The 16331-nt window shown below is 43.2% G+C and overlaps 1 protein-coding gene across 2 annotated transcripts in view; it reads left to right on the forward strand.

Moving 5' to 3' along the window:
* Positions 1–16108, forward strand: part of LOC125111358 (ATP-dependent translocase ABCB1-like) — an 85604-nt gene extending 69496 nt beyond the window's left edge. For both annotated transcript variants that reach the window (XM_047753296.1, XM_047753295.1), the window contains 8 exons: positions 899–1102; positions 4358–4458; positions 6012–6152; positions 8172–8328; positions 9033–9230; positions 11596–11802; positions 14943–15089; positions 15887–16108. In XM_047753296.1, coding sequence (XP_047609252.1) covers positions 899–1102; positions 4358–4458; positions 6012–6152; positions 8172–8328; positions 9033–9230; positions 11596–11802; positions 14943–15089; positions 15887–16108 — 1377 coding nt within the window. The remainder of the gene's footprint in view (positions 1–898; positions 1103–4357; positions 4459–6011; positions 6153–8171; positions 8329–9032; positions 9231–11595; positions 11803–14942; positions 15090–15886) is intronic.
* The last annotated feature ends 223 nt before the right edge of the window (positions 16109–16331 follow it).

Below are 16331 nucleotides of genomic sequence, written 5' to 3' on the forward strand. Positions count from 1 at the left end.
AAAGGTGTAGGGTAGTGGAGTGAATTGACTTTGTATTTTGACTTCTGGCTTTTCAGCTAGAAATAACTGCATGCTTCTGAAAATCCTGCCTCAGGCACATAAGCTGAAGGTTCTGGTGCCTACGTAATATCCTAAATTAAATTCTGTAACTTTCATCTCTGTATATTTTTTCTAAAGAAAATAAGCATCTCAAATAGGCTGAGATATATTTGGATACCCTCAATGACAAATAAGAGCCTTAAATCATGAGTAGTGCTGCACCTCACGTTGGAAATTTCCAGCAGTCCCAGTTTAATATAATTGTGAGTCTATTTTATCTTGCTTATTTGCAGAGCTTGCGTTAATTATCATGGTATCATTGATTAATGAACACTTTCTTGGCATTAAGAACCCGATGAAGGAGTTCCTATTGTGGCCTAGCGGAAAAGAACCTGACTAGTATTACTGAGGATGCAGTTTTGATCCCTAGCCTTGCTCAGTGGGTTAAGGATCTGGCCCTGCCTTAAGCTTCAGTGTAGGTCGAAGACAGGCCTGGGATGTGGTGTTGCAGTGGCTGTGCAGCTACTGTTCTGGTTTGACCCCTGGCCTGGAAGCTTCCATATGCCTTGTACAGCCCTAAAAAGACCCCTGGCACAAACACATACAAAATCAGATGAGACAGAAATGTGTAATTGAAGTGCAAATTATTGATCTTCTCCTTTAAATATTTATTCTGAAATAATGGCACTCCTTATTTTAGAAACTAAACAAACTTACCAGTAAACCTTTACTTTTTATTTCCTAACTGGAGATGAGATTTTCCTGAAGCTGAATTATCATAATCTTTAAGAAAATATATCAGCACTGATTTTAAAGATATTATCAAAATGTCTCTTAGAGTCTTTTCTTTCTTTTGCAGGCTATTGGTGCCAGGCTTGCTGTCATTACCCAGAATATAGCAAATCTTGGGACAGGCATTGTTATGTCCTTCATCTTTGGCTGGCAACTAACACTTTTACTCTTGACAATTGTACCCATCATTGCAATAGCAGGAGTTGTTGAAATGAAAATGTTATCTGGACAAGCAGTGACAGATAAGGAAGAGCTAGAAGGTGCCGGGAAGGTGAGTTAGATGAAATATCATTGCTGACCTAAGGAGAGTAAAATACTCTCATCAGTGTTTTTCTGTTACTCACGACCACTTGCTTTTCTGAGGATGCTGTTATAACCATTCCCCAATGCAGTCCTGTTGGACATTTGCTCAGCAGATTGGAAGCTGAAGAAAAGTAGCAAAACACATGCTCAGATGCCCAGACCTACAACACCTGTATCAGGGTTTCTAGTTTCAGATGGTTGTCTTCACACCCTTCCCTCCCCTCTTCCCCCAGCATCTCTTTTTCTCTCCCTCTTTCTCTCAAACCAGCAGAAATCCATTGCTTTATTGAGGAGAGTAGGTCCATTTAATAATATGTAAAGGGGCAGATTAAATAATGGAAAAGGCTGAAAGGTCTTTATTCCATCTGGCTTAAATTATTCTCATTCTTTTTATCATGCCATCTCCCTTCATCTTAATTCTGTGTACCCTTACTCTAAAATTTTGGGGTTTTTTTTGGCTACATACTTGTCTGGTGGTTGTTGCTGTTTTAAACAGATTCCTATATGGCATTTGCTGCGTTTCCAAAACAATTGCTTTACTCGTCAGGGTGACCCTAGGAGGAGGGTCTGTTATTAGCTCCTTTTTCCAGTGAGACTGGGGCACAATCAGATAATGTCCCCAATGCCTTAGAGCCAATTAGTCTCAGAGCCAGGGTCCAAACCCAGCAGTCATGCTCCCAAGTTGTGCCGCTGTTAAGAAATGAAGAGGTCTGCTGATGGCTGAACATAACCTGCTATCACATGATCTGGCTCATGGCCGAAATGAGTGGCCAGAACAGGGCTGACCCCCCGACTGACCCTCCCATCCAGGAAAGGGCTACGCCCATCAGTGGACCCTCAAAGGTGCCCAAGTGTCAGGGCAGGGACTCAGGCAGATCGAGTGGCCCCGGTGTCTGAGGTACTTTGTCTCTGGGCCCGGCTCCCCATCCCTTAGGATGACGAAGGGGTCCTAGAGGCTGGTCCTCACCCCAACACTTTGTCCTGAACCCCCCTGCTATCCCCTCCTCAGGCTTTTTACCCGGGGTCCCTGGGATTCCTTCAGGAAATTCCTTTGGGCCAGCCTTAGTGCTTCTCAGCCATGGTCGATGGGGGAACGACCTCAAGTGAGGTTTCCCTTCAGGCCTTCAGAAGCCGGCCAGTCCTGAGGTTCAGCAGGATGGTGCCGGCCCCAGGCATCTGGCTGTGGTCAGGCCCAGGGAACACTGGCCTCTGCTAGGAAATCCATTCTGTGACTGGTTGCTTCATTTAATCCTATACTTTATTGATTTTCTCCCATTGGTGTGGACTCTTCATCTAATGAGCAGATGGAAAACCCGAGGAAAAAATGTGTATAGGAAGAAAATGCATTACCATTTAATAGTGTCATCATTTCCTGAGGTTTCAAAATGTCCCAGAAGGGAGTCTTAGGTTGTTTATAGGAAGATCAGTCTTAAGCTAGTGTAGATCTTAACCACGGCTTAGCACCTTTGAGGTGGTTCATCAGCTTAAGAGTCTGGGAATTCTGTCAGAAGGGGCAAGGGAAGGGATGCAGATGGAGAGAGATATGTGTGAATATGGCAGGTTTCCTGGGTGAAGGTAGAGGGTGAGGTAGACACTCTGATGCACTCAGTGGTGGTTCACGAGAGGGACAGAAGCATGTGGGGAAAGTATTGCTTGCACCAGCCAGTTCAGGACCTGATAAAACATCCACTCCCATCTGACCCTCATTCTTAGCTTACTGAGCATTTATGGCAGGATCTCATTGCTTATCCATTCCAGATGCAATAGTTTGCATGAGTTTATTTTTAAATATGTTTTTTTTCTAAGAATATAATATTGATTGGTTTTCTAATAGCTTTCTGTGTGAGTCTTTGGACTGGCTTAATGTCATATCAAATATTTGCTAGTAGCAGTAAAGAATAAGTGAGATTTGGGTTTCATGATCTGTAAACTGTAAATCATTCTAATGTAATTGAACACGTCTTTATTTGTATCAAATATGACCAGTGTAGAAACCAGAGAAAGGAAAAACACTGTAATAAAATGTCTCTCATTGATTTATAATTTAGGCATAATTCTACAAGTTGATCTCTTAGAGTTCAAAGGGACTTCTGAGATCCTCTTGTCCACCCTCCTTATTTTATAGATGAGGCAAATGGGACAGAGAGGTGTTTCAAGGTCCTGTGCTGATGCAAGCTGAAATCTCCTTTTGTGCACTGGTGTTTTTGTCTTTTCCACAGCCCTTTACCCAGATTTCACAAGGTGGTAAAGGGCGTATTTGTCCTAATCAAATAGCCTTATTGGGAATTACATTCAATTAAAATACAACACAACTGAATGGGGTGGCCCAGCAGGTAAGGATCTGGTGTTGTCCCTGCTGTGGCTCACATTTATTCCCTAGACCAGGAACTTCCACAGGCCACCCATGTAGCCAAAAAATGTTTAAAATAAAACAGAAGAATTTAAACAATATGGGCAAACATTTATGTACAAGGATGTTTACACAGAATTACTTTTAATAAGAACTGAAAACCTTAAAGGAATGCTTAGCCGGCTGGGATATTAAGTGGCCTTTTAAATATTCCATTGCTAATGTATATTTATTGACCTTGGAAATGTGCTTGATATTTGTTAAGGTAAAAGAGAAGGCTATATGGCCAAATACAGAACTTGAGCCCAATTTTGTTAAACAGGTATCTTTAGGGAAAAAAACTACATGTACACCCTTACGTAAAACATATGTAACTTTTCATTACCTTCTCTACCTTTGCAATCTTTTCCAAATATTCTTTAGTTGTCTCAAACGACAACTGTACAAAACATACATACGTTACATTAAATACATGTATGTAATAACTATAAACTTAAAATGTGATCATAATAAAACACAGAGCACTGCCGTAGAGAGAGAGAGCACTGCAGTAGAGGTAAAATACTGAGTTCTCAGGTTAATTTTGCTCCTGTAAAGTGACGTGGCTTTAGTCAGTGCCTTCATCTGTTTAACCTTCAGCTTCTCCTTCTGTAAATTGGAGTTTGAATTAGTCCATCTTCCTTCCAGACCTAAAACTCCATTTGTGACAGATTACTTAGTATCCTTTTCCATAGCATCGAAGCTCATGGGTCATACTAAGTATTATTTAATATGCGATATTAAAAACATTTAATAATAAAATTAATTGTCTTAATCTCTTTGATGGAGTTCAGACTCATTGTGCCTGTGGTGACTGGGCCCTCTCTCACACAGATTGCCACTGAAGCAATAGAAAACTTCCGAACTGTTGTTTCTTTGACTCGGGAGGAGAAGTTTGAATCTATGTATGACCAGAGCTTGCAGATACCATACAGGTAATAACCCCTGAAGAGTGGGAGGGGAGTGTGGGGAGTTTTTCAGTCATCACATTTGTTTTCTGCAAGATTACTTTTGCTGGAAGGGAGGGGACAAGTGGAGAAACTCCTAGGAGGAAACCAATTGGGATGCACTTATAATCATCCAAGAGGGAAATCTCAGACTCTGACCTAAGGCAGGGACATCTCTGAGACAGAAGCGGTAAGAGCAGGTAACTGATGGGATGGGAAGAGGGAGGGGATACTGAGAATGACTCTGATACTGAGTTGGCCTGAGATCCTATTACATGTTCCCCTTGGGAATGAGTTCTTTATGGAACATGAAATTTGAGGTATCTGTGGGTTCTGAGGATGTGATGCTTCTTGAGTTTTCCTTCCCTTCTTCTCTTTAACCTTCTCCAGTGGACATCTTCTGTTCTCCCTTTAATGAGCTCAAGGCGAGGGCTCTAAAAAGTGATGTCAACATAGGCAAGGTCACCCTCTCTGAATCTTGTTTCTTCCATGGTGAAGGGAGAGGGCTGAACCTGAACCTTACTGATAGTTTTTCAAGCTTTTTTTTTTTTTTAATGACAATAAAGCCTTTTTTTTTCTTTTTTTTCTTTTTAGGCCGCATCCGCGTCACATGAAGTTCCATGGCTAGGGGTCAAACCGGAGCTGCATCTGCTGGCCTACACCACAGCCACAGCCACACCAGATCCAAGCCACATCTGCAACCTACACCAGAGCTCATGACAACACCCAATCCTCAACCCGCTCATCGAGGCCAGGGATTGTAGCCACATCATCATGTATACTAGTAGGGTTCATTACTGCTGAGCCATGACAGGATCTCCAATAGAGTCTTTTTATGGGAAAAAAAATTCATTTGAAATACCAGTATATGAAACAGATAATAGAAAATAGATATGGTTGAAGCAGGAACAGGAGGCCCACTCACCAGTCTGCTCTCATCTCCACATCGCCCAGTACACTGTGGCTAAAAAAATCCACACACGAAGCCTTTGTGAAGCCCTTTCTAACTCCTCCAGGGAGTTAGTGCTTCCTCCTTTCTCCCTCTAACATGTTATTCAGAAGGTACTTCCATGCATAAAAAATAATCCATGTTCACTTCTGGGTCCCTAAGGGCAAGCACATGCCTGGTTCTATGTTCCAGCCAGTATGGTCCCTACAGCTCGTGGGCCTTGGGTCAACGTGTGTTGAATGAATATTCACTATTCAGTACATGCATGTTATATGCCCAAGAGTGGAGAGGGGAAGGAATGGAATTTATTAATCCCTAACAGACTCTTCTTATTGTCCTGGGCTTATTTTGACTTGACCTCACACTTGAAGATGTAGTTAATTCTTCATTAAAGATGAAGACACTGAGGCTTAGAGACCAGATAGTTTCCTAAATTCTCACAAGTGGTGACAGGAAGACCAAACTTAGTGTTTTGGAAACTCGACTCATTTTTGTTTGTCATACCTCCATACCCACTTGCTGACCTCTCAAAGGTGATGTCTCAAGGATTGAGGATCAACATCAAGTAAACTTCACAATGTCTTCTTTTCAGTAACTCTTTGAGGAAGGCACACATCTTCGGAATCACTTTTGCCATCACCCAGGCAATGATGAATTTTTCTTACGCTATCTGTTTCCGGTTTGGCGCCTACTTGGTACAACATGGCTACATGGAGTTTCAGGATGTTCTCTTGTGAGTATGGGCTTCATGTTTCTATTTCAGCTCTAGATTCAGACCAAGGTGAGGATAAAAAAAACTCCACTTTGGAGCTTCATGAAGACTTTGGTGATTCAGAAGATGGTATTTTCCACCTGAGTCTCCACGTGTTATCACTGAAGCACCTCATTTCTTTAGGGAATCGGTGTCTTCCCTTCTCCCCAGTGCTGACTCACACATTTGACTTTCCCAAATCAATGGTGAGGTGGGATGGTGATTCAATGAGGGGTTTCTAGAAGGTCTTGGCATTTGGGAAGAAGCCTAATCTGGAACAAAGTACCTGGCTACTCATAAAGGACTCTGAACAGGGCAGCTAAATAAATAACAGGTGTGGAGGGCTGAGTTCTGAAAGCCATGGAAGATTCCAGGATAAATTTGATTTCCTTGATACTGCTTTTCTCTAAAGCACTTAGAAGGTAAGAGCTGGCGAAATTCAGATGTGATAAAGGAAAGCTGAACAGGAGATCTGCTGCATCACTGTGAATGCAGCACCTTGCTCAGGAGAAGACAGGCTTGGACTTATTTATACTTCTGAAATACTCAGATATGTGGTTTGGTAGTGAAAGTGTGTAGAATTTTTCTCAGTGTCCAGACTTGGTGAAGGCTGAGCTGCTCTTTGGTGGTGTACCACAATTAGTGGTAGTACAGTTTTATGTTTAAACCAGAGTCATCTAAGCCTAGAAATATAATGTGTTAGTATAATGTTTCCATCCTGTTTAGACATCGACTTGCATATGCATTGTAGTTTTTCAGGTTGACCCCAACAGAAGATTTAAAATTTCCCCTCAGCATCTTCCTGACAAATGATATTCAGATGCTATTATAATTGTTACCAAAAGACCAGAAGCAGGGGTCATTGGTAATTTGATTAGATAATTATTTCATCTATTGCTCAACTTCCAGCTTAAGTATTCCGTTGATGGATGTGGCTGACTCTTGAGCATTTAGACTCAGAAAAATCAGTCTTCCAAGTGAATGATAGGGGAGACCTGTCTGAAGAGCAATCCATTTTATTATTAATCAGTATTATTACATATGTTCATTTTTGGCCATCCTGAGGCATATGGAGGTTCCCGGGGGGATCAATCCAAAAGGATGTACATTTTCCTTCAATTTGGAAACAAACTTTTTAACAACGGACTTCCTCAGTCATATTTCCTAAAACAAAGCATGGAAGACAACTTAGGGGAAGTGCCATGACTCCAACAGTGAGAGCCAGACTTGATGTCCTGTGAGGTCCTTCCCAACTTAGGGATGCCAGGATTCCTGTGTCATTGATCTTAATCGACGTATCTTTAGAGCAGCACAAAATTGGGCTCTTTAAAGAGCTCCATTTGCTGTACAACTCACAGGTTTTCTAATAAATGGATGTATTTCCAGCAAAACCACCCATATACATTATTGGTTGGCAAATACTGCTGCACAACCACCAGCCACTAATGCCCACTGACATACGATAGTAAACATTTATTTATGCCTTTAAGTCTGTGGGGCAGCCAGGCAGTTCTGCTGCTCTGGGTTGAGCACAGTGAATCTCAGCTTGGCTGCATGCATGGAGCCAGAAGCTAGTTGGCAGGGGCCACACAGCACTATTCTGTCTGTGCCTTATCCTTGAGAAAGCTAGTTAGTGGCAGAGATGAGGGTCAGCGGGAGGGAGAGAGAAAAGAGAAGCATGTAAGGTCCCCCGAGTCATAGGCTTGGAAGTGGCAACAGTCACTTCCACCACATCCTAATGGCCATAGAAAGTCCCAAGGCCATAGATTCAAAGGGTAATAAAAAAATTTCCACTTAAATGGAGGAGCTACAAAGTCACAAGAAGGTGAGGACACAGAGATGAAACACTGAGTCATTTTCCAATCTATCACACTGATTAAAAAAAGGAAAGTTTTATTTTGTGTTGTCTTATTTTTTGACTGATGTCACTGATTGCAGAAGTGTCAACTTTGTAGCACTGCAGCCATGACTCTTGGCACATTTTCACTTCGTTGTATGCAGAGTCTTCTCAGCTATTGTCTATGGTGCCATGGCCATGGGGCACGTAAGTTCATTTGCTCCTGACTACGCTGAAGCCAAAGTGTCTGCAGCCCACATCATCATGATCATTGAGAAGACCCCTCTGGTTGACAGCTATAGCACCACAGGCCTAAAGCCGGTCAGTCTGATGTTGTTATGTGATTTGCTCCTAACTGATGAATGAAAGTATTTCAAGAGGAAGTTTAATACCATCTATGCTTTTTTTTTTTTAATTTGCTGGCAATAAAATGAAACTTTCTAGGTCATGTGTTCATTTTAATAAATGCTGAAAATACATGGTAACATCTAGTAGTTTTGTACAATGAAGCCACAAAAAATATGGAAACACTGCCCACTTTATATGCAAATCCCGGTCAGGTTTTATTATATGTAAGTTACTCTATTTTGGGGGAACACATTTAAGTGATCACATTTTTACTGTGTTAACAAGACATGCCATCAAAACACTGACTCTTTGATTAGCAGAGGTAACTATACATAGAATGGATAAACAGCAAGGTCCTATTGTATATCACAGGGAACTACATCCAGTCTCCTGTAATAAACCACAATGGAAAAGAATGTGAAAAAGACTATATGTGTATAACTCAATCACTCTGCTGTAGGGCAGAAATTAACACATAAATCAACTAAACTTTAATAAAACAAAAAGAAACACCTACCCTTTTAGAGCTTATGTATTACATACATTCTAGCAGTTACAAACGAAACCTGATTTTAATACAAAATCACTGATTTCTGACATCTAGTAGTATAGAGGGTTGGCTATAAAATGAGCTTTTAGGATTGGAACAATCCAAATTACTGCTGTTCTGATTTTAGAATACCATGGAAGGAAATCTGACATTTAATGAAGTCATGTTCAACTACCCCACTCGACCAGACATCCCAGTGCTTCAGGGGCTGAGCCTGGAGGTGAAGAAGGGCCAGACCCTGGCCTTGGTGGGCAGGAGTGGCTGTGGGAAGAGCACAGTGGTCCAGCTCCTGGAGAGGTTCTATGACCCCCTGGCTGGAAAAGTGGTGAGAACACCTTCTTTTTTAGCTCTTTTCAAGTTTTTTTTTTGTCTATAGGCCTGGATGTATTTAATTCTCATGGATAAGCCCTGGTTTTACCAACCTTTCAACAACAGTTGATATCCTAGCTTTGGTCTCTACGTTGTGTCCACTGCCCCAGCCAATTTCTCCTGCCTTTCTCTCAACACTGCTCCTCTCCCCTGCTCTGCAAGCAGCCATTTTACCACCTAACCCCCTTTCCTTGATTGGGTCTCAGTTGTCATGAGAAGATCCAGGAAAAATCAGTCACCAGAAAGATAGAGGAGAGGTGTGGAGAGAGACAAACAGGATGGCAGCCAGGGATGGGAAGGGTTTCAGCAAGAACATGGTCAGCAATGGCAAGTGCCATGGAGAGATGGGGTGAGATGAATGCTGAAAAGGAGTTGGCAGTTAACCTGACCTCTTCAGGTTTTCTCAGTGAAGTGGTGGTGGTAGAAAACAGTAGAGCGTGGTTGAGGTGTGGTTAGCAGGGGAAATGGAGACTAAATGAGGAGACCATCAAGAAAATCAAAGGAGGAGTTCCCTGGTGGTGCAGCAGGTTAAGGATCCAGCATTGTCACTGAAGTGACTCAAGCTGGTTCGGTTTCTGGCCCAGGAACTTCCACATGCCACAACTGTGGCAAAAAAATAAATAAATAAAATCAAAGTAAAATAAGAATGAGAAGGCAGAGCCCAAGGAAAATGTTGCAGATGGGGAATCGCATACATTTTTAAGGCTGAGGATGCAATATAACCATTGATGGAAAGGTGACACTGAAACACTTTCTAAGGAAAAAAAAAGCGACATCCACACATTTCAGAACAGATAAAGAACACAGAGTTATTCTCTTTTGTTTCTTGAACTAAAAGAATAGGTGGAGGGTCAAATTTATTCTTGCAGCATTCAATAAAGCTTCAGTGGGTGCCTGTCAGGGGCTTGCTTATCTATTAGGAATGAGATAGGAGTCTTGAGGTAGTAAAATTTTAAAGGACTGTAATAGAATCTAGGAAGAAAATCAAGTTGGGAAGGAATAGAATTTACCGCAAAATATTTTCATTATGTCGGCACTGAGTTATGGGTGTACTCAGAGGTGATATTCAAAATATTCAAACACTTGGAGTTTCCATTATGGCTTAGTGGTTAACAAACCTGACTAGTATTCATGAGGATGTGGGTTCAATCCCTGGCCTCGCTCAATGGGTTAAGGATCAGGCATTCCTCTGAGCTGTGGTGTAGGTTACAGACTCAGCTCAGATCCACAGTTGCTGTGGCTGTGGCCAAGCTCCAATTCAAACCCTTGTCTGGGGACCTTCATATGCCGAGGGTGTGGCACTAAAAAAGACCAAAAAAAAAAAAAAGGTGTCAGCAGGGCTATGTTCCTTCCAGAGGCTCTAAGGGAGAATTTGAACTCACTTCTCATGGCATGTGGCACCTCCATCAGCAATGTTCATGACTCTTTTTCATATTGTACCACTGCCATGTACACACTTCTGCCCCCCTCTTGTGGAGTTAAGGACCCTTATGGTTATATTGAGTCCACCTGGATCCTTATTTTGAAGTGGGCTGCTGAGTAACCATAGACCTTAATTCTCTCATGCTACGTAAACAACATTCACAGGTTTCATGGGTTAGAACATGGATATCTGAGGTGAGGTGGATCTTATTACACCTACCACAGGCCTGTGTCAGAAACCAGGTTTAAAAAAAAAAAAAAAAGAAACCAGGGTTAAAACAGAAGAAACATGGGAATTCCCTGAGGTTTAGGATCTGACATTGTTACTGATATGGCTCATTTTCACTAAAGAGGTGCAGGTTCAATCCCTGACCCAGAACTTCAGCATGTTGAAGGCACAGCCAAAACAAACAAACAAACAAACAAATAAAAAACACAAAAAAAACCCCAAACAGAAGAAACACGATGGTTCCCAAAGGCCTATAATAATGACCTTATTCAAGTAACCTTGACAATCCAAACTAAAAACAACAAGGAAATGTCTCAAAATTACTTGGCAATTTTTTTTTTTTTTACTGCCACACCTGCAACATATGAAAGTTCTCAGGCCAGGGGTCAAATTGGAGCTATAGCTTCTGGCCTATGCCACAGCCATGGCAACACTTGATTCGAGCTCTATGACCTACCCTGCAGCATGTGGCGACTCTGGATCCTTAACCCACTAAGCAAGGCCAGGCATCAATCCTGCATCCTCACAGAGACAACCTTGGGTCCTTAACCCACTGAGCCACAAAGGGAGCTCCTCACTTGGCAATTTTAATGTATGGAATAGTAATATTAATTTTGCTGAACTCTGAATGTGCTGGTCCTGAAGTGGCTCTGCGAATGCTTGATTTCAGCTAATTGACGGCAAGGAGATTAAAGAACTGAACGTCCAGTGGCTCCGAGCACACATGGGCATCGTGTCCCAGGAGCCCATCCTGTTTGACTGCAGCATTGCTGAGAATATTGCCTATGGGGACAACAGCCGGGTCGTGTCCCAGGAGGAGATCGTGCAGGCGGCCAAGGAGGCCAACATCCACCCCTTCATCGAGACACTGCCTGATGTAAGTCTCTCTGCAAATGAGGTGCTTAGGAGCCTGTGGCAGCCTCGCCACTGGGCTGACTCTCATGGGCTGGTTCCCAATGGTGAAGAGAAATGGGCAACCAGAACCCACACCCAGCTGTACACGGGCATCTGGCCACACTTCCTGCCCCCACTCGATGTCACTCGATGTACCTGCTCACCGACTAACTCTCCCTGGGAGCAGCCTGACCCATGTCAGTCCATACGTGTGGGAGGCCTTTCCCTCCCAGGCTGAGTGTGGGGCCCACAGAAGCAGGGGTGGCCCTCCCTCCCCATCGCTCTGCCAACCTTCCTTCCTTCCCTCTGCCTCCTTGCAGCTCCCCCCAGCCTCAGCCTCCCTCTGTGGATCAGGCCAGGGAACAGGACCCATGCCAGAAGGAAGGCTCTCTGAGTACGGCTGAGCCATTGGAGTGACCGTGGTGTTGTGTCATCTCTTGCCCTCTTACACATTTCATGGGCCCCAAGCTCTGCTTTTGGGGTGGATCAGTGAAACCTTCCCTGGCCTTTGGTCCCACAGATGCCCTCTGAATTCCTCCTTGGAAGTTATATAAATTGGAACTCTCCCACTCTCATGAGTCTATAGGTCCAATTTTTTTCCCCCATGCCTGTGGCATATGGAAGTTCCTGGGCCAGGGATCAAACCTGCAGCACAGCAGTGGCAACGACAGATCCCTTAACCTGCTGGGCCCCCAGGAAACTCCTCATAGAAACTGCGTTTCTGAAGTACATGTAGCCCTCACTTATCCACCCTGCCCCCAGTATCACTAGTTATGTTCTCTACTCTAAGGAAGAGCCCTCTAAAAAATAAAATGCAGTAGCCTCAAACCAGCAGAGAAGTGAAGGATGGCAGTGCCTTATGGCCACATCCCTCTCCCAAGATGTGCTTTTCTAGAGGCTCTTGTTTGGATAACTGATGTCACCCCATCATAGGCCCCAAGAAGAGGCTTTGTCACCTCCCCTCCTTTAACCATCTAGTCCAACTGTGAATAACTGGCCCTTCCCAGGATGGGACATTTAAAGCGTATAACTTTAATCCCCTTTACTAAGGACGAAGTCAGTGTTCCCAAAGTCTGGGTGCTGATCAGCACATCGGCATCACCTGGGAACCTGTGAGAATGCAGATTTCCAGGCCCTATCCCACACCTGCTGATCAGAAACTTGAAGGTAGGAGTCTAGCAATCAGTGTTTTATTTATTTATTATTTGGCTGTGCCCATGGCATGCACAATTTCCTGGGCCAGGGACTGAACCTGTGCCACAGCAATGATCCAAGCCATAGCAGTGACCATGCTGGATCCTTAATGCATTCAGCTACCAGGGAACTCTTAGCAATCTGTGTTTTAGTAGCCTGCCTGATGCTGATGCAAGTGAAGTCTGAGAACCACTGGACTAGGGGTTAACACAGATAAATAGAGAGTAAGTGTTATCTAGCTTAGATATACACCTTGTGTTAGTCTACCACAGGATCCCAACTCTCTGGGCTCTGTCACACAGCACCACTGTAGACACCGTGATTCATTTCCTCAGTGTCTAGGCATGGAAAGGGAAGGCAAAATCCTTGAAGTCCTATTTTCTGTCTCAGGGCCCATTTCTTCCCTGGAGTGGTTTGTACTAGGATTTACATCCCGCTGCAGGGGCTGGTCTAGTTGCCTCCTCTCAGGATTACAGCCCTGCCTTTACCTGCCTCACGAGGATCCATATGGTAGCAGTGCAGCCTGGCAGCCCCTGCACGTGCATAGGACATGCTTTGGTGCTCCCTGGCAGCTGCAGTGCTGGGGCAGGCCTATCCCAGGCTTATGCTGGCACCTCCCCTGGGGCTCCTTCCTTCCATCTGTAGGTGGAGACCTCTGTGCTGAGTGCTGTAGAACTAGGGTTGCCACAAGCACCAGGTAAACTGGAGTTCCTTCTGTGGCTCAGTGGCTTATCTCTACAGAAGGCTGGGATCAAGCTGCAGCCCTGCATACTGGCTAAGGATCAACTATTGCCACACCTCCAGTGTAGGTCACAGCTTTGGCTCTGTTCTGTTCTCTGGCCTGGGAACTCCATATGCCGTGGGTGTCCTCCCCCCCCCCCAAAAAAAAGAAATAGCAAGCAAAAATAGACAACCCTACACAGAACATGAATTCTAAAGTCAAACTCTGGGAATTCCCATTGTGACGCAGTGAGTGAAAAACCCAGCATAGTATCCATGACCCCTGGGTTAAAGAACCTGGCATTGCCATGAGCTGCAGCATAGATCACAGACTTGGCTTGGATCTGACACTCCTGTGGCTGTGGTGTAGACAGCAGCTACAGCTCCGACTCATCCTCTAGCCTGGGAACTTCCATACACCACAGGTGTGGCCCTAAAAAGACAAAAGAAAAAAAAATCATAAAGTCAAACTCTGGATGTCAGAATCAGAGCCCACAGTTTTTAAAATTTCAGCCTGACAAGGACCTTAACATAAATAGGTAGTATTATTTTCTAGGTTACACAGCCCATTTCTTCTTTCCCCTACATATCCCTTTAACTCCTGTCTTCATCAGTATGTTGATTACTTAGTAACCCCGATCTACTCTGGGATATACTATGTAAAAATAGTTTGGGAGAACTCTAAAAAAATAAATCTGGACATGCTAGCTTTTCAAGCTAGATATCAAAATAGAATTCCTTAGAATCCATTAAGGTTGTTCAAAATTTGGAAATTGTTTTATAAAAACACCAAAAAGTTAGCATCCCAAGAATTTCTTCCCTTCCTCACTTTAAAATAAGCAAAGACCATTACCTGTACGTTATAAATAAAATGATCTTCCATTATTTTACTATGTTAAAATCAAATTTCCTTCATCCTACCAATCCTTTTCCCAAATGTAACAAAACCTGAAGGTTGGAAGAGACTACTAGCATTGCAACAGTGTCCTCCTCATAGAAAATGTTGCCTTGTTTACACTAAAATGTAACTTTTAATGCCCAAATGTCTATGTTCAAGAAGAGAGACCAATTCTGCCATTTAGAGCTTTGTTTTTATTGTTTAACTGTCTATGGACCCATTCTTAGCTTTTGAACCTAAACTTTTTTGTGTACATGGAAGTGGTTAGAACTTCATCAGTTCTACTTTTCCTAACAAAACCCTCTTTACAGAAATATAACACCAGAGTGGGAGACAAAGGAACGCAGCTTTCTGGCGGCCAGAAACAGCGCATTGCAATAGCTCGTGCCCTTGTCAGACAGCCTCTTATTTTGCTTCTGGATGAAGCTACATCGGCTCTGGATACACAAAGTGAAAAGGTAAGAATTTAAACTGGACACATTCACAATTGAATTAGTTGTCCTTAAAAATGTATGCTTCTGTCGTCCACAGTAGAGAAGAGAACTCAGCCAGATATGTTGACTGTTGCTTTGGGGGGAAGCTCAACACTTTCTGTGGCCATCCTTCAAGAGAATGGTGATGAAGCAAGGCAGATTAGTCTAATGGCACTTGGGCTCCAAAAGACAGCCCTGGATCACTTTGTAGTGACCTAAGAAGCTGCATTCAGGAGGCACAGTCTCATTTCCAGTGGTAGCATCTCCTGAGTCACTATATAAAGAAGTAGAAGCCAGTGCAGTGTTATAAGCTGACTCTACCTTAAGGTAAATATTAGCAATTGCTTTCAGTTTGAGGAAAAAGTTAGTAGTCTGGTATCTGAAAGACACTCATTCTGAATTTTTTTTTAATCTTCAAAATATCAAAATTCAGGGAAACTGTGTTTGGCCTATGTTCAGGCCTCTTGGATTTACTGTAGGGATCAACCTGAAGGAGGCTGCATGGCCAGCATACTGCTAGATGCCTTTAAATGACTGGATGGGCTGTATTTACTGTCATAACTTTGAGAAGAAATAACTCCTGCTGGAGAACTAATCCAAATGAGAATTCGGTATTCTGAAATGACAGAACCCTTGCTTTGTAGAGTCTATCCATATCCACTGACACTACTGTGCAAGAAGCACTTACTGTTGCAGAAATGAATTGTGAGGATTGTGATGGAGGAGGATTTAAAGGGAGAGTATTATTATGATCGGAGTCAATTTATGTGATAACTGAACAGGTTGTCCAAGAAGCCCTGGACAAAGCCAGAGAAGGCCGCACCTGCATCGTGATCGCTCACCGCCTGTCCACCATCCAGAATGCAGACTTGATCGTGGTGATTCAGAAAGGCAAAGTTCAGGAGCATGGCACACACCAGCAACTGCTGGCACAGAAAGGCATCTATTTCTCCATGGTCAGCGTCCAGGCTGGAACAAAGCACTTATCAACTGTGATGATATGAGCTGTTATATATTGTTTAATATTTGTGTTAAAATATGGCATTTAGGAGTTTCCTTTGTGGCTCAGCAGTAACGAACCAGACTAGTATCCATGAGGATGGGGGTTCAATCCTTGGCCTCACTCAGTGGGTTAAGGATCCAGTGTTGTGGTGAGCTGACATGTAGGTTGCAGACTCATTTCACATCTTGGCATTGCTGTGGTATAGGCCTGCAGCTGCAGTTCTG

This window comes from Phacochoerus africanus, chromosome 11 (genome assembly GCF_016906955.1).
Source record: "Phacochoerus africanus isolate WHEZ1 chromosome 11, ROS_Pafr_v1, whole genome shotgun sequence".
Classification (NCBI taxonomy): Eukaryota; Metazoa; Chordata; class Mammalia; order Artiodactyla; family Suidae; genus Phacochoerus; species Phacochoerus africanus.